This window comes from Volvox carteri (assembly GCF_000143455.1).
Source record: "Volvox carteri f. nagariensis unplaced genomic scaffold VOLCAscaffold_29, whole genome shotgun sequence".
Taxonomy (NCBI): domain Eukaryota; kingdom Viridiplantae; phylum Chlorophyta; class Chlorophyceae; order Chlamydomonadales; family Volvocaceae; genus Volvox; species Volvox carteri.
The window spans coordinates 796,631-814,767 of NW_003307572.1; the positions used below are offsets into that span (position 1 = coordinate 796,631).

At 56.9% G+C, this 18,137-nt stretch overlaps 2 protein-coding genes across 2 annotated transcripts; both read right to left on the reverse strand.

Annotated features, from left to right (window-relative positions):
- Nucleotides 1–3,215: 3,215 nt before the first annotated feature.
- VOLCADRAFT_105493 (uncharacterized protein) lies at nucleotides 3,216–9,819 on the reverse strand (the record flags this gene model as incomplete). Its single annotated transcript, XM_002952396.1, has 4 exons — nucleotides 3,216–5,802; nucleotides 6,253–6,531; nucleotides 7,086–7,362; nucleotides 9,729–9,819. 4 exons carry the CDS (start codon nucleotides 9,817–9,819, stop codon nucleotides 3,216–3,218), a joined length of 3,234 nt encoding a protein of 1,077 aa, XP_002952442.1.
- Nucleotides 9,820–10,658: 839 nt separating this feature from the next.
- VOLCADRAFT_118098 (uncharacterized protein) lies at nucleotides 10,659–17,510 on the reverse strand (the record flags this gene model as incomplete). The annotated part of the gene is made up of 9 exons (XM_002952397.1): nucleotides 10,659–10,793; nucleotides 12,679–12,774; nucleotides 12,961–13,002; nucleotides 13,551–13,650; nucleotides 13,946–14,079; nucleotides 14,919–15,024; nucleotides 15,194–15,219; nucleotides 15,978–16,045; nucleotides 16,763–17,510. The coding sequence occupies 9 exons, from the start codon at nucleotides 17,508–17,510 to the stop codon at nucleotides 10,659–10,661; spliced, it is 1,455 nt and encodes a 484-aa protein (XP_002952443.1).
- Nucleotides 17,511–18,137: the final 627 nt, after the last annotated feature.

Below are 18,137 nucleotides of genomic sequence, written 5' to 3' on the forward strand. Positions count from 1 at the left end.
CGCGATGCGTCAGCTGGTTTGCCATTAAGAGTGACCTGACACTTCTCGCCTCGCCTGCGAATTCAGTGCTGCGTCCGGATGGCAGGTACCTGGTTGCCAATATACAGCGCTGTGCGGCGTGCTACCCTGCCTGTGTAGAGAGAAGCAGTAGCCACGTGCAAACAGCATTTACAAGTCCTTATGGCGATGTCGTGGCGAAGATGGCCTATTTAAGGCAGCCGTGTAGGTCGCGTATGTTGAGCGGCTGTTCTCTTCCAAAATTAAGGATGCTCATAACCTTTGCGCATGTGCCTAGTCAGCTAAAAGCCGGCTGTAGTTTTGGAACGACACGCGCTGCTACAGCTGTACCTGTCGATGCCCCGCACCAAGGGCTCTCCCCACCACGGGCTCTCCCGTCTCACGCCCTGCACCAAGGCACTCCCTTCTCAACCCCCAAGCCAAGGGCTCTCCAGCTCACGCCCCGCACCACGGGCTCTCCCAGCTCACGCAGTAGGACAAGGGCTCTTTCCTCTCACGCCCCAGAACAAGGGTTATCCTCAACCCCCCCCATCTCTATACAGAGGCAACGGCGATGATGGGCGCCGCTCACATCTGGTCGCTTCAAAGCAGTCACCGTGCACGTCTGGATCCCACGTATGCCTAGATGCATGTGTGTATACGTATGCCAAGATGCGTATGCCTAGATGTGGATGCACATGTCCATGTGGTCCAGCTCCCCTTCCCGGCCCCCTCTTAACTCCCGCATTATAGGCAAGACAGGTAACCCCATATGTCGTATCACGTATATCCACATGCAGCCCATTCACATGACATGGCAATGTCCATACATGGGTGACGATGGTAGCCTCGAAACCGACGCCGTGAGCACCTGGTGGCCTCGAAGCCGAGCCATCAACCCAAACCCCGGGCCATCCATCATCTCCCGACAATACTCACCGCCTAGCTGCCAGGCCGATCTTCCCCCGACCAAACCCCGTAGTCGTATACTCACATGGATGTGTCCTTGATAGCTGCAACGATGGCTTCCGTGATAATGCTTGGCACCGGCAGCGACCTCGCCAGTCCACATCAACGACCAAAAGGATAGTGGTGGAAGGGGGGCAGTACAGGTTATTAGGGCACGGTATGAGAGAACGCACTGCATCGTACGACAGATAGGTTCAGCTTCGATGAAGCACGCTTGTGAATGCATACGTCGCAACACGATCACATAATAAGATCGAAGTACCGATTCCCGCGCTACACAATATGCATCAGTCTCAGCACACAGCGCACGACGCGCAACAGAACAGTCACGCCTGGCTGACGGCTGGCAGCACTGATCTTGCTTTGCAGCTTCTTTCCTGGAGGCCTTGCGACACTGCGCTGATACATCTGTCGCTACTGCTGCTGCTGCTGCTGCTGCTGTAATTGCTACCAGCCGCCAGCCAAACACGACTCTATATTATCCAAGGCCTCGCGGCACAAAAACAGACGAACACATAAGCCACGACATGTTGCAATCCGGTCTGACATGGTACAGACCGGGTTGCGATTCCACAAGTCAACGCATCCTTTTCGTATTTGTTAGGATCCATCGGTGGATCAAGCTTGGACCCCGAGTAGGTCGCCGCCATTGAACTTCCAACGTTTGCATCGAAGGTCACCGCAGCCTAGCACCAGGACACCAGCACAATCAATGCTTACTCCTGCAAGGAAAGGATGAAATAATCTCAGAACCGCCATAAAACGCTCGCTGTTGACCCCGAAGGCATACAGTAAACTGCGGCGCATTTCGCTATGAGCAAGCTAGCAGCATTACCAGCAAGCAAGGCTGGCACACCTGCAGATTAGGACCGTCAAAAACAGTGCTTCAGGCCATCCTGAGTTGCCCTTAATTTGCTGGCATCATCTGGTGAAGCTCGCCGTGTGCAGTCCCAGTTGTCGCAGCCTCGCGCAGCTGAGCTCGGCGCAGTAGTCATGCAGTGAGTCTATCTCATCAACGCTTACAGCGGTAATGGTTTGTGTGGGAGACCATCTTGTCACGCAAGCCGCGTAAGCCTCGGGTTTTAACGCAGCTTAGCTCAGAGCCTCAGTAAACAAGCTTAGACCACTATTCTCTAAACATCAGGGTTTATATCAGGGTTTATTTATATCTGGAAGACGTGATCATCTGAAAGGTTGTGAGCAAAACATGCAGGCGTACGGCCAAGGAAAGTCGGATCCTGTGGGCCAATCAGGGAACTGGAACCTATCGACCATAGCCCTACACGAAATAAATAAACATATGTTTTGTCATATGCATTAAAGGAAAGCAAGGTAAGGATGCGGAGGAAAAATGGTGTAAATTAGGGCAAGCTTCTCAGCAGGATCGATATACGTGTAGAACGTTTACCAGGCTAAACAATGCTGATGGTCGTGAGAAAGCGAAACTGGAAATACCCAGGTGGAAAGAAAAGGCGCCGGAAAGTTGAAGCCCGACGTCGTAAAATGGAGCAACTTGGTACACGGACAACACGCTGCGCTTTCCTTTTGACCTGCATTACTGCATTACTTGTAAAGCTTGAGGGAAGCGTCGGTTTTTTAGGCCTAGCAGTGCTGAAGACTACCTTTACAAGGAGCCATCGAGTACTATGCAACACGGAACTGCATGTCAAACGAGCGTGTTCCATCCAGCCAAGACGCCGACGACATCAGTCATCTTCAGACTCCACAGCGGGTCCACTCACTGCGGTCTAATCCAGCTCTTTTTTCTTCCAAAGGCGCCTGCGGCGTCTCCACACAGCAGGGGAACATATTCCCAGGCAGCAGCACGCTACTCCAAATACCCCGCGCTTATCCAAAGTTACCGCTGGAGCAAAAGAACATTTAGACATCCGAAAAAGCCACTCAACACCTACCTGCTTACTACAGACACTCATGCGTCGAACCTGCAGCTGCCACGTCAGTACGTAAAGATGGGCGTACTCCTTTCCCATGGCTGACTAAACTCTTCACCCCTATCCATCCTCTTTCCCCTACTGACTAAGTCGGCCTGCTTGTCATCCCTCGATCTAAGATAAACTTACAATATCGTACACAATAATGCATCAGGGACTCCAGGCACCGCGCATTTATTACGTCAGTAACATCGGTGGTTTTGCACTTATCTCGCCATCGCACGTGTGCAACAAAGCCAGCATCACACCGAGACAAGTCCGATACCCTACGGGTAACCTCAACCCTGCTTTGCCTGTCTAACTTGTGCCGCAATCGCCGCTTCCTGGCGACCTGTCAACTGGCAGGCGGCGCATTGAATCGTCAGTACCCTCAGCCACTGGTTGCCGTGGACTTGGGGCCACGGAGCTCCCCGCCACTGAATCCTGGGCTGTCCGTGCGCCGCGCCGTGCCACTGCAGTGAACTGCTGAATGACCTTCCGCCTGAACCTCAGCTCCCGTTCCGCAGCCTCAAGCTCACGGCGCGCGTCCGGGGCATGGGTAACTCCGAGCGCCCCCTCCGCCGTCGCTTTTGTGACGAATGCTGGAGGCATTGGGTGTGGTGCTGGCAGGGAAGGCGTCGATTCCCCCATCTCCGGGGGTTCTGTGTCCACCGGCAACGTCTCCACGCACTGCAGCCGCAGCTCCGCCGCATTCCGCCTCGCTTGAGCGACCCGGCGCTCGATGGCGGCCGTCACCCGGCGCCGCCGCAACTGTGCGGCACGCCGCCGACGGGCCGTCGTCGCCATACTTCGCTCAGCCGACACCCCCGGCGTACCGCTCCCACACTCACCCTCACTTACACTTTCGACACCACCCATGCTTATCCCGCATGAGCCCCTTGCATCCGCCACTGCTGGTGGCAGCAGCGATGACGGATGCGTCGCCGCTGCTCCACCATCCTGAACGTCGCCATACAGCTCATCCTGTGCGCCATTGGACGGATCGACAGGGCTAGCCGTGCCTTCCACCCCACGTCCCGCCGCGAACGGCGGCAGAAGCTCCGGAATGTAGTCCAGCGCGTGATAGGCACGGTGCAGCTCCCGCAGCTGCCCCGGCTGCAGCTCCCCTGCCTGAAGACGCTTTAGCGCCTGCTCCTCGTGACGCCGCATCCACCGGGGGCTCACCCGCACACGCGCCATGGCCACGCCTTGCACCAATAGCACCAGGTCGACGCCGTTAAAGGCAGGGGCAAGGAGGAATGCACGTGGTAGAAGCTCCCGCATCAGCTGCCCACAAATGCTCCGCAGCGCGTCATTATAGCTGGGCCACAGCGCAACACAGCCGACGGCAAAGACGGCGTTGGCACACTCACGCGCGGTCAGGGGCGGCAGAGCCACTGCAGCTGCCGCTGGCGAGGGTGCAACCTGCCGCGCGACACTGTGCTGTGGCCGGCTTAACTGCAGTCTACTTGACGGAGTCAGCGGCTGATGCGGGCTCCCTGTTTGCAAGATGTTGAGCTGCAGCTCTTTTCCATCCCGTTCGTGGACCTGCGGCCCCTCGTATTGCTGCTGATAGCCACTCCGGGAGACGCCAGGAAGCACCTTATGCTGCTTCTCACGGTCCAACGTCTCGTCAAGCAAACTAATTGCGCCCCCGTCTGCCGGCTGCGCCGCATCTACGATGCCGGCGGCCCGCACCCGGTCCAGGACCGCCGCTAGCACTTCCTCCATTCTGGCCGTCCGCACTCGCGGCGTGATGCGGGAGACAGCCAACAGCACGGAAATTAACGTCGTAGTTTGTAGCCGCGAGTAATACGGCGCCAGGCGCTGTGCCAGCAGGTTAGCCAGGTCGCCGTCAGAGATGCGGTAGCCCAGTCCACTGCAAAGCTTGGATAGCGCCACGAGCATCATTACGCAATCGGGTGGCTGGAAGAGTGAAAGGGTACCACGTGCTGCGGCGCAAAATTCCGTCATCCAGTCGTCGCGCGGGCGCCAGCGCAAGCGGGCCAGGCCCCACAACAGCGCCGAGAGCTCGTGCGGTGGCCAAGCGGCCAGAAGTGGCTGGACGGCGGCGCAGAACAGCGGCAGCCAAGTACCCATGGGTCGACAGGACAGTCGCACACACGCCCAAAGCAAAGTATTGTATGCCTGCGGAGGCAGCTCTCCGACATCAGGCAATGCGCTGCCGTCAGTGTTAACCCACGGACCAGGCCGCCGCTGGCGCTGCTGCAGCCGCTGCCGTCGCCATAATTCCAGTTGTCGCTGAGACCCCGTCTGCATTGCCGTCTGGAGATGTGGTGAGTGTCCCTGCACCTGCTGCTGTACAGAAGACCTTGCCCCGATGTGCGAATCCGGCCCCGGGTTTGGTATCACCGCTGAACGGGTGTACCGAAAGAACCGCGTCAGCCACTTGCGGTCCGGCCGGTAACGCATACGGCCCAGCGCCCACCACATCATCACCAGGCTCTGCCCATCCATGGTGTTCATCCGCCGCTGCGCCTGCCACAAAAAGTTGAGCATCCAAGGCGCCGGCGGCTGCACCCGCATCGACGCCAGACTGTACAGCACGTTGCTGACGGCTGCACCACTGGCAAAAGTGCGCGTTGCTGCATCGCAGCGGCACAGAAAGGCGCGCATCCACTCATCGCCCGGGTACAACCGCAGCGTTGCCAGTGACCAAATAGTCATGGACAGCTCCGAGCCTCCGGCCGCCGACATGCCGGCCAGTGACGCCGCAAGCAGGGCCGCCAACGTTGTCGCCGCCGGGGGCTCTCGCAGCAGTGCGCTGCCGTACAGCATCATGGCCACCTCTTGTGGCTTAGCCTGCTGCAGGCGCGGGAGTGCGCCCTGCAGCAGCGCCGCTGTCCAGCCGGGCTCCAGTCGGAAGCTGAAGTCGCGGTGATATCTGCAATAGGGGTAGTTTTGCGGTGTGGAAGCATACTACGCTGATTGGATATTGGCAGTGAGTTACCGCATGAGGTATCCTCCTGAGGTATCCACACTAGGATGGTACGCATAATGCTGGCTGGGCAGTATGTCTAGACGTGATTGGAGGTCTGGAACACATGGCAGTGACTTGCAACTGAAGGCCCTCATAAGTACAGAGCCGTGTATAACACCAACGACTGCCCCACCCAGCAGTAGCCCTGAAGACCCCGCCTACGGATTGCACCCTATGACCATTATACATTTACTCCTTCAGGTATGTCTTTTGTATATAACGACAACTGGCTGGCAATGCGTAATACCTGCATTCGTAAGTAATAATCCTCGCTAGTGGATGAATCTGATGACAACCTTACTGCGTCTCCATGTAATGTTTTAAGCCGTCACCACAGGTCAGAGACATCCTCACCTTCCAAAGGCCCAGATCAGTCCTGATGTCTGACGTGACGAGAGCTCCCCAGCCACCTCCCGAGCCGCTGTCACCACTTCCCGCAACAATGGGCCGTCGTAACAGTGCAGCCGGCTCATAGCGCAGACCAACGCGGTCATCTGTCCCCTGCCCAGTTGCCTCACACAGCCCCGAAGTCGCTGCGTGAGTTCGCCTAACAGCCCTGCCAGCAGCTGCCGCTCGACATCACCGTCGGGTGGTTCCTCCAACACCAGGTGGCTCAGGTGCACCACAGCGCTCCTGCAGGGGATTGCGAAGAATGGGGGGTGCGGGAGTTGAGACAGGACAGACGGACTGACACCTCCCAAACATGTGGAAGGCGACGTTACTAAAGCACGTAATGGCCTTACTGAGTGACAAGAATGGAGGGAGCGACTGCAATCCGGCCCAAACTGACGAATCATAGAACGACAGCAGAGCGAGCACCAGGAGAACAATTGCCAAGGGGCGAAGCGACTGGCTCAATACATATGGATAAATGGCTGAAGAACGGGCGAACCGGCGAACGATATAATGGCGGATAGTAGATTGAGCCTGCAAACATCTCCCCGCACGGAGTGCTTGCCTTCCATGCCACAATGACTGGAGCACAGCACGCATATCTTCCACAATTCCTTACCACGCAGAGCCCTTCCCAGCCTTCAACAGGCTTAGCCCATACCATGCCAGCTGAATTTCGCGGCTCAACCATGCAAGCGTAAGTCCCTAGCCCCCAGCTCCGCAATGCTTTCCCCCATCCCACGGAGGTCCCAGGTCCGCCAAAGAAAAGCCCAGCATTCATGGGCGATACCTACCCAATGAGCTCGGCGTCAGTCCGAGGGCCCATCAGTTGCAGAAAGCGTTGCACGCTGTGAACCGAGCGGCAAGCCAGCAGCTGGCCCTCCAGTCCGCCCCACTGGCCGCCGGACGGGCCCTCGGACGGCACCGCTGGCTCCCCCGGCAGCGGTGTCGTTTCCACTAGAGGCCCCGGTTCTCCTTGCTCTACAGAAGGGTAACCAATGGTGATGGTACCAGAGGGGTTACTGAAAGCGGCGGTAACACCGGGCTGTGCCGCAACTTCAGTGATGGCGGCTGCAGGTAGCGACCGACACGTAGGTGTGGACGCAGCACCCCACGCCGCGGCGCCGACGGTAACTGTGCCGCTGTGAGCCACTGGATTAGAGGTGCCCGATATTGGATAAGGAGTGCCTGTTGAACCAGGACTGGATTGCACTGACGCGGTGGCCGCCGCCGTTGCCCCAACTGCCATAGCCCCAGCAGGTGGCAGCCGGCTTCCGCCTTGGCCCCAGTCGCTTGATAAAGATCTTGGCGGCAGCGGGGCCTGCAACGACGGGGTCTGCAGCGTCCGTTGATGGGGTTCAGAAAGGTCCTTGGGCAAGATAGTCCCAGGACTCAGACCAGCTTCCTCTGCCTGTAATAACGAGCGCCCGTGCGTTGCTAGGGATGACCTGGGTCGGCGCGGTTCCAGACGGTGCTGTATACGCCTTTTATCCGCTCCACCGCATTCATGGTTCCCCTGAAGCGGCGGAGCTCGGTCCGCAGCATCGCTGCCCGACTGCGCTGGGATTGAGCATAGGGATTGGGTTTCTGGTGTCGAAAAGCGGAGGTGCTGTGGGTCACTCATGGTCTCCGAGTGCGCCCCCTCCCCACCCTCCCCATCGTTCGCATGCAGGGCCTCCGGCAGCGGCTGTCTAGCTGTAACAGGCTGTTGCAGAGATGGGCTAAGCTCCTCAACAGTGTGCTCATCTGGGCTGAAGACTGCGATATGCAAGGTACCTTCCCGACAGGGCAGCGCAGAACGCCGCAGGGGCTCGCCGTGGCGGGGAGGTAAAACGCAACCAACAGCTGCATTTTCGCAATTCGTTGATGTCCGCCCCAAATGATTGACGCTGACAGATTGAAAGACCTGCGTCCGATAATGCCACATGCCACGCGTCTGTTGTCTCCGGAAAAGCCGCAACGACGATGGCTCAAGTCGCCTGTTTACCTGTGTCGGCGCTGATGCAGTAGTCGAGGGCTGTTTTATGCAGCCTTGTACACTGCTTTCGTTAAGGGGAGACCTGACGAAGACCATCGCGGCAAGATAATGGCCGTCAGCTCGACCAGACCGACACCTTACCCAGCACGAGATCCATAAGTGCCAGAAAGATATACCTTCTTGCTGTTGCTAATAGCGTGTGCGAGGAGTTGCAGGCTCGGCGTCCCAGCCGTATGCTGACTGCGCTTTGTGCAAGCAGGCTTGCTGGATCTAGATAAGAGCAGCTACTCATGATAAGGCGCCTGATGCGCTTTGCTTATGTCAGCACAACGCCCACAGCCGCCCTATCCAGCCATGCTTGAAATGGCAAGCGATGCCATAGTCGGACCATCGTTAAGTGTTTGCAGCGTTAAAAAAACAAGTACTAAGCTTAAGGTTGGGGGCGATTTGCTTCATTCGCAAGTTCGCTAAGATCAAGCCCCAGATCAAGACGCCTTCCTGTACGACATCCTTGCTCACTGTGTGTAAACAGAATGTGCCGCTATTATTTGTTTTTTACGAATCACTGCTGTTTTCACTAATTCCCCTTATCCAGTTTTCTTGCAGCGTAAGCTTATACATCGCGAAGGTCTGGTGTCGCCACCGTTACCATGCGCATGTTTTACATCCCTCGCAGTCGAACTATTTCCTTTGTATATGATGGAATGACTAGGTAGCATGTAGGACAACGTATTAACCAAGCAGTGGCACCCAAATATATGTATTAACCGCCTTGGTACGTGCAAAGGCCCGTTGCCCTGCCGATCACAGCCAGACATGTGACATTGATAGTTTCAATGTCTATTTGACTGGCGGCTGTTGACGGTTGCTTGACCCGTGGGACACAGTCTCGGCTCCAACTAAGCATATGATACGGTAATATTGGATTGTAACTTAGCATACCATCAATTCTTTCTGGTATACGTTGCAAGTCTCATATCCAGGACGCATACCGCGTTCCATATCCAGGACTTGCACTCTCGCAAATCCCGTCGGAGCAGCCGAGTCTGCCAGGTGCTTGATAGCAGCGGTCTTTTTGAGCCCGCCTCGCAGGCGCAATGCCCCGTTGGTCTTGATTATCGTCAGCGTAACCATGGCCAGCCCCTTTGTGCGCTCAACTCAGCTTGGTGAGAGGCGCGAGCAGGCCCCCTCAACGTGATCATCCCCCGCTAACTCTGCACGAGAGGATGCCAGTAGCGGCCCTGTGGATCCATCCACAGGACGGGTTACGACTTGCTCGAACCCTGTAGCAGCAAGGTGCCTACCTACCCTGGCGGTGCCTGGGAGCGGCATGGCATATGCCGCCTCAGGTTCGCACCGGCGCCTAAACCCGCATGCAGAGAAAAGCCAACACCACAGGTTCACACGCAAGGTCGCCTTCCAGTTATGCCGCTGTTACTCCCGCCTCCCTACACCTCACGCTCAGAGGCCGCATCCCGTGGACCCGAAAAGAGCCGGTAGACCAGGGAAGGGCCTAATGAGAAGGACCAAACCAATCCCAACAAGGCCATAGATGGTCCTGCATCGTATGCAAGGTCCGCGATACAAGCTTCTGCAGCCGCCCTGAGGCGGATGCAACACCCTGTCTGTTGATATCAAGGCAGTTTGCTACAGCCCTGCACTGCCCCGCATGTTCAGCCCGGCCCGTCCTCTACATTCCCGCTACGAATAGATGGAGGCTTTACAACATATGGCGGGGTTAACCGATGGCCCTGGCGCCCCACCACCTGACCTACTACTGCCATCAAAGCAACGAGCAAACGTAACTGATGGTGGACGCGTCCAGTTCCCAATGGTAAAGCATCCGCAGCTCAGGGTCTGTGTTCATTCAAGGATAGGGCCTCACGCACAGCACGCGTGCGGATGACCTTATTTGCTCCCAATATCTGGCCAACCTCCCCCCCTAGCTAGCCAACCTTATGCCGCCCCATTCATATTTGCAGCCCTCCGCTCCACTCCCACCGCGCCTCGGCCGCAAAAAGCTGTCGCCTCGCCGATCGCCTTCCCACTGTCAAAACTGCCATGTTCCCCCTTCCCCGTCTCTCACCGGGGACAGCCAGCTTCCCTTGCCGAGGAAAGCAAGGCAGGGCTGACTTAAACCCGCCTTATCAGTCATTACCTCGCGTGCTTGATACAACCCTCAACCCTCTCCAACCCCCCGCACTCAGTCCCATTCAGCTATCGCAACTCCGCCGGGCTGCTATAACCATTGCAGCAGCATACTCCTTTATTGAACCTCCTTCTCCCCTTGCCGACCACTTATCTCATACGTAGCAATGCAGCACCACCGTGACGTTGAAGAAATACTGCTGCATGGCAGCCGTACTGCTGAGGTACGGCGCGCGGCTGCTCACACCATGCCGTCCACATCTGCCCACAACCTGTCTTCCTCTTCGGCGTTGAGAGCTGTGGGCTGCGCCAGCACCTTGGTGTGCCAGCAACCGTTAGACGTGGCCATGGAGCAGTCCGCCCCGCGCATTAGCTCCTGGCGGGTGGGACGGTGCACGAACGACTCATAGCATGGAGCGGGATTTCGGAGTCAAACCGCCTTGGCCTTGCTTGTGGTGTGTGGATGCAGGTGCGGGTGTAGTTCTAGATGTGGGTGCTGGCGTGGTTAGATGTAGGTGTGGGCGTGGATGTGGTTAAGAATCTTGATATGGCAATGGGTGTGAACTGCTAAAAGTGTATGAGCTAGTGCCCAGCAGGTGCTTAGTAGAGCAGTTGGTGGTGTCGTGGGGATGAATGCGGCCACAGCGAGTAGTGCTCGTATATTAGAAAACATTGGGGATCGTTTAATGTGCGACGGACGGTGTGATCACGACAAGGCATGTACTGACCAGCGTGCCGTGGAGCTGCAGGACATGGACATGTGCGGTATGTCTGTTCGTCTGTCATGCGGTACCACGCAGCTCCATTCGCAAGCCCTTACTGCCCTTCCCAAATCGCACACAAACCCACCACACCAAGTAACCACACCACACAACCTCAGAGCACAGCCATAGCCGGCGGACTTGTCGAACGTGCCACATGCAGCTACCTCCACACCGTTCGATACCCGTATGCCCAACAGATAGCCCCTAGCTGCGGCGGCTTGTCGTTCATGCGACTCTGCTTCTGAACGCTGTAGATTAGGCAGAAGCCGCAGCAGAAACCTGTCAGTACTGACGCTATGAACTCGCGAAATCACTACATCCGTCGCACTCCTGCGACTTACTCTAGCCCTGTACGGTCCCGCCGTACGCACCCACGACATTCAACCGAGTACGCTCTCGGCAAATACACAGAAAACCTTGTTTTTCTTTCGTTTCACTCAGAAAACCTACAGATAATATTAGTATGCACAACATCATGATATAATTTAAATATCTTCATGCGGGCTGGGTAAAAGGGGGTTTCCACGCGGCCGTGTGCAGGCCCACACAGCGCTCCAGCCCGAGGCGCCCCCTCGTGCGCGGCCTTTGCAGAACATTATGCCATTATACCATTAAACCACACCGTACCATACCCTTGCAGACCTTGCATATGGTATCATATGCATACCCTTGCGTATATGGTATGGTATCGAGCACTTGCATGTACGGTTACATATAGGAAGTATCTTTGTTTGAGCTCAGTACGTTTGCTTCTTCTATCTCTTCGGAAGACCCAAGCTCGGACAACGACGGGTCAAGCTCTTTCCCCGAAGGCGAGAGGTTCTAGAGGATAACGGGTCTGCTTATCTAGATAGCCGAACCAAGCAAATGAACACCAAGTCGTCATCGTATAGTGGTCAGTATCCCCGCCTGTCAACACGGTGACATCTCGATGTCCCGAGATCTGAACGCGGGAGGCCGGGGTTCGATTCCCCGTGACGGCGAATCCAATCATTTTGAATGGAGATATTTTAATCGCTTCATTTTCAACATTTGCATATGCTATATGATATACACAGTTATTTTATCTGCGAACCAAGAATTGCCTCGTTGGTTCGCAGATAAAAGAACTGTGTATACCTAAACACATAGCAGGCTCAAGGTTAGGTCCCACGAGCAAATTAGCGCAATGTAGCTACAGCACCTGTAAAAGAAATTTGCAAAACTTCCGGAAGTCAGTATTACCAACGCGCCACATCCGAGCACCAAAAGGCAGCGAAAATTAAAACTTAAATGCGTATGAGTTCGTAGCTCAACTTGGCCACTTTTTGCTGGGCCAACTACAAATTGCGAGGTGGCTATTTATCCCTTTATCACCTGGTATCACTACCGATAAGCCTGAGGTTTCGTGCGTGCACAGGTTTTCCAATCCTAATACATCCTCGACCTGTCCCCTGCTCTCGACGCGAACGTTGCAAACCCCGTTTTCTTTCCGATACTTATCTCCAAACGGCCTACCAGAGCGCGGGGCGTGAGCCGGTACAGGCACTTGGTGTGGTGCGGCATGAAAGGCAGATTTGCATGGTCCCCCTCCAGGTAGCTCGGGTGCACGTCCTGCAGGAGCATAGCGCGACAGCGCGGCGCACCGAGAGGAGGAGGGGTGGAAGGTTCATCACCCAATGGGCCCGCCATTGCTCCCTCGTTTCAGATTATAAAGGGTCGGCAACTCAAAAAAATAGTTCACGGACAATAGCCTTATGCGCCTGCCCTGCGGAAAACCATTTCCCCCCACCCACGTACCTTGTGTAGCAGCACCGGTTCGGCGTTGGGGATGTTGTATACCTAAATGTACGGCAGACAGAAAACCAAAACACAAGCCAGGCTATGCTAAGTATGTGCATGTGAGATGGACAGCAAGCTGCGCGACTCGTCTTACATGTGAAGCACCCACCAAACGCACGGACGCATGCGATCACTCACTCAGCTAGAGGGTACACTTGGCGGGTAATTCACACCCCATTGCAGTACCTGGTGTCGAAGCGCGAAGGCTAGCATAACGGACCCGAACGAGATTAAGATTCCAAACGACGAAGAGGGGAGCGCCAGGGATCGGTTCGGCAAGTTACAGGAACATTGCTACTACTGCATTCGCCACAACGGTTGCCCCACTCGGTGCCGGCAAACTCTTATTCAATCGGAAGCAATCGGCGTAACATACACTCGTTCTCACTGGTTTTACGACTCCTGCCTTGGAGTTTCTGTATTGGAAAACTCTCTCTCACACACACACACACACACACACGGCACATGTTTACACACACACACGGCACATGTTTACTGTGACTCCGAATGTCTGAAGCCCCCAGCCCTTCACCGACCCGGCAGCCCACCTGCAGGAACTGCCGTACGGTCCAGTGCAGCCACCGCATCGCGAACACCCGCAATGTCAGGCCGTGTGACACGATGGCCACACATGTGTTTTCTGCGAACCTGCGAAGAGGAGGACGAAGAAGAGGACTTACAGTTTAACACTGGTCGTATTTCATTCGGTTACACTTGGTGGGGGGTGAACGGGCCCCCTTTCCCAACTCAAGCACAGGAGGTGGAGTTGAGGATTTAGATTTCTCATTCCAATCCCAAGCCTCCTCCTGCTAGGTTGGTCTTACAGAGACACACCGGCACCTGATACGTGTGTGTGCATGTGCCACGTCCCAAGCACTAGCTAGCCCCTACCAGCACACCGTACATTCATTCTCACGCCGTACAGCCATATACTGCAACGCACCTGCCAGCGCACATATCTCGCACCAGGTGGTCTTGAAAGATGGTCAGTCTGTCGTACACGTCGGCGACGGACTCCCCGGACGGGAAGCGGTAGTAGAATCGGCCGTAGCGCAGCCGCTCTTCCTTACAGTCCGCCTGGGTTCAATTATTGATGCACAAGGAGGACGAGGACGAGGACGAGGTGGCCAAACTGCTGTGAGCAGGCAATATCCAATGCCCGCCGCCGGCCAGGGTCACATGTGCAGGTGCAGGTGCAGGTGCACGGCTCCCAAAACTCCGATGTCTGTTCGAGTCCTACGTTCCCCTACCTACCCTACCCTACTCGCTGGCCCCTTTGCGCTCCTACATACCATGCTTCCATCCAAACGTCGGCAATTTGGTGTTAACACCCCCATGAGTTGGACTTCACCCGCGTGTGTTCTTTGTGCGGAAGCACCTCGCTACGGAGAAGCCGTAGCTGGCGAGGTTACCCCCCCCGTTCGATGTTCGCTCTGACGTTAGGACAGCAAATCCTCCAACAGGAAATGGACAACAGCTGTCTAATGCTCTCCCGCAAGGACAACGTCCCTGCCCCTCCGACCAAACGCCGTGAAGGAAGGGGGGAAGCGCTGAAGGCTTATGAAGGCGGCGTGCTGTTGTTGTTGTTGTTGTTGTTGTTGCTGTTGCTGTTAGGGGTATTGATGTTGTTGACATTTGCAAATACGAGTAGACAGTACGCTGCTGTGCATCTTCCCCGTGTGAGGAAGACGAAGTGGGGGTCAGCAGACTTGTCCGTTTATTCACGCAACCATGCATGCGAAGATGCTAGAAATTATGTACATTCGAGCCACACGGCAACCTTGCATGACGAGTCCCTAGCTGATGGCCGTGGGCCGTCCTGGCTGGCTGGCGTCTACGAAAGCGCCATCGTTGAGTATGAGTGGTGGCGGCGTCAGCCACGCGCACGGGTATATGCCACTGTACGACATACCCACCTGCACCCGCGGGTCTTGAAAGTTCCCCCAGTCCTGTTCACGCAGCTGTACAGCTTCCCGTACACCACTGACCAGACCCTCCTCCTCCAATTCCTCCGCCAGGATCCTTTTGTGTGTGCGGGGGGTGGGTTGCAAGGGTGAGACGAGGTCGGGTTCGGGACCCCAGGGGTAAAACTGGGGTTGGGATTAGAGTTAAAAAGCATCCTGAGCTTCTGTTTGCAAGATGCCACCCTTATCAGGAGTGAGACAACCCACCCATCCACCCACCAACCCACCCACCCAACCCAGGGTGGGGGCAGAGCTGGTGGGGGGCATGTAGGGCGACCGTCGGTACGCAAGGAGGAAGCTCTTTCGCAGGTCACCCAGGGTAGGGTTGGTTAGGGTAAGGTAGGGCAAGGCAGGGCAGGGTGGGTTAGGGTAAGGTAGGGCAAGGCAGGGCAGGGTAGCAGAGGGACCTCCCAGACGAGCCTTACCAAGGCAGGTGGGGACAGCACAGCACATCTCCAGCCATCCTGCAGTCTCCAGCAAGCTGCCAAGCCAAATCAGGGCTAACCTTTCTCGAGCCACATCCCACAACGACCCCATAAACCTAACCCAAACGCCAGCCTCATCTCCCTCCCCCTCTCCCTCCTCCGCTTGCCGTTTCCTCCCTGAAGACGGCAGGAGAGACCAACGGCCGGAACACGCTGCTCAAAACGGCAGGCCCCCCCCGTTCCCCCCTTCTCCCCCCTTCTCCCCCCTTCTCCCCCCTTCTCCCCGCTTCTCTCCGTCCTCAGGGACCACCAAGCAGCGTGAGGACGGGCCGGACGACCCGCAACCGTCCGTCAGTCGGTACCCGGCGGCGCCCCCCGAACAGCAAGGCTGCGAAATCCCCCGAATAAACCGGTGTTTGACACGACCCATACCCCCTACAACTGCCATATGACGTTGGTCCCCCAGGCACCTGGCGGTCTCGGAGCATCTCAGGAAGGGTGACGTATACATGTACAGGTGCATGCCGGCCGCTGCCAGCGCCGGACGAAGCCGCTGGCCCAGCTGCCGAGCCTGCACCTCACCCACCCGGGATAACGGGATGTCGTGATTGGGCACGCGTTCGTGGGCCTGAAGCTCGTCCAACGTCATGCATTCTGCGGTCGTTCAGTACGACACACGTGCGAAGTGCGGCAGTAAGGCAGGTGGGCAAATCAATACCACATCTTCAAGATGCTGTACAATGCCCCAATTGAGAAAGCTAGGGCTTGCAGGCTCCTGACGCCTGAGGATTGTGGCGCCATCCGCCCGGCATCAGGCCTGCTCTCCCACCTTCCCCGTTCACGACCGCGCGCGCGCGTATGTGTGTGTGTGTGTTCCATATTTACACAAAATCGCTAAGTTTGGAGGCGTTTGCTTCGGTCCTGTGCGTTTTGCTTTCCTTGGGATCTGCTCAGTCGGTCATGTGATCAGCCACTTCAGCCAGGGAGGATGAAGTGGATTGCAGGCAGGATGGCTGGCGTGCTGCGCTGCCTCCCTCTACCCTCGACCTTAGTGCTCTCTACGGATGTCCTTCCGGACTCACATGGCCACCCGCCCGCCCGCATAACAAAACCCATGGTCACCTGCGCTATTGCCCATTGCATTCTTGCCTGGCTTGTTTGAAACTGTATCCACCACCAGTCGACTAGTCTGTAGCCCGGATTTGCACAAGACAACAACGCCACAACAAAACTGCTAGACAACACAACATAGTCACGACACGACAATGGTGATTCAAATGCACAGGAAGGCACGCTGCATCACGACAGTCAGGCATCCCCCAAGCCCCGCCCAACAGGTCTCTCCACGGATGACTTACACCCTGCACTTACCCGCATGCCGCAACAGCATGATGCTGGCGGGAAGTCGTGCCACCACCTCCGCCCGGGTGCCGTACCCAACCGTACTGCACGGCACTGCCCACACGGTTTGCCCGACCCAAGACGGACCAGACGCGCCACCGCCACCACCGCCGCCGCCTCCAAGACCGTCCTCACCCTCCGACGCGCTGTCGGCGCCCCAGTTAACACGCTTCACCGCGTCGGTCTCGGCTTGGGAGTTGATCTGTTGCGGGGGCGGCAGAGGCGGGCGGAGATCGTCCAGAGGCGGCGGCAGCCCATAGTGTCCACTGGTCTGCGCGCCGCTAGCGGCACCATACACCTGCTGGCTGCTGTCGTGCGCTCCCACGGGGTCTAGCTGGCTCGCAGCCGCGCTCTGCTGCCTCGCCACATGCTCTGAAACCACACGCTTAGGAGATTTCCCGCCGCCAGCCTCGCTAGACCCGCCGCCGTCCCCGGCTCTGCTACCGCTGCCGTCCGGGCCTTCGCTACCGCTGCTACCGCCGGCAGTGCTGGTCCTACGGCGTACGCAAGCAGCGGCCGTGTTGGTCGCCGCAGCTGCAACCACTCCCTTTCCTCCTCCGCCGGTGCGGCTCCATTGCCTCCATCTCTCAGCGCTCTCATGCCACAGATTCCGACCAGTCTGCCCACCTTGACGCACATCTCCCGCAAATTTCAGATGCGAATGCCAACCTGCGTCTGCAGGCGGCACGACCGCCGCAGCCGGCTGCTGCTCCTGCATTGGTCGCAGCTTCACAGGATGGAAGTGTTCCGGCTTCACTGGAGTTCCCCGGTAAGGAGGGGGAGGTAGGTGTCGATCTTCGTCATCATCTGTCAGGCTGTGCAGGCGGCGATGAGGCCAAAATCGGACCGACGGGTCGTAAGACTGCAGATTCCGGTGCCGCTGAAAGGGACCCTGCTGCTGGTACTTTTGCAATCCGCGGTGACACCATGCAGATAGAGTGTATGGCTGTAACTGTGCGTTGCATGGAAGCGCGAACGTGGAGGAAGAAATCAGCGGAGGAAGAAGTGCCATGGCTGACGGGTTCGTGCGGGCTGGTGTGGAAGGCGGGCGGTCCGAGGCCGCCTGTGACGTTGCGTCGGCACAATAGGATACTTTTGTATATGCTCGTTCTTTAAGTTGCACCGGATAGAGGAAGAGCCCGGTTATGTTGATGATTGGCAAACGACTGCTACCGGTTGGCCGCGTTGCGAACTTCCGCCACACGGTACCGGTGAGGTGTTGCGTTATGTTGCAAGCGCGGAATCGGTTAGGCATGGGCGCTGGAACGGTATTGATGATTTGTTAAGGAGATATTTCCTGCTCGGTGATTTGATGCGGTGACGCAACGACCTGGCTTCTGTCGTG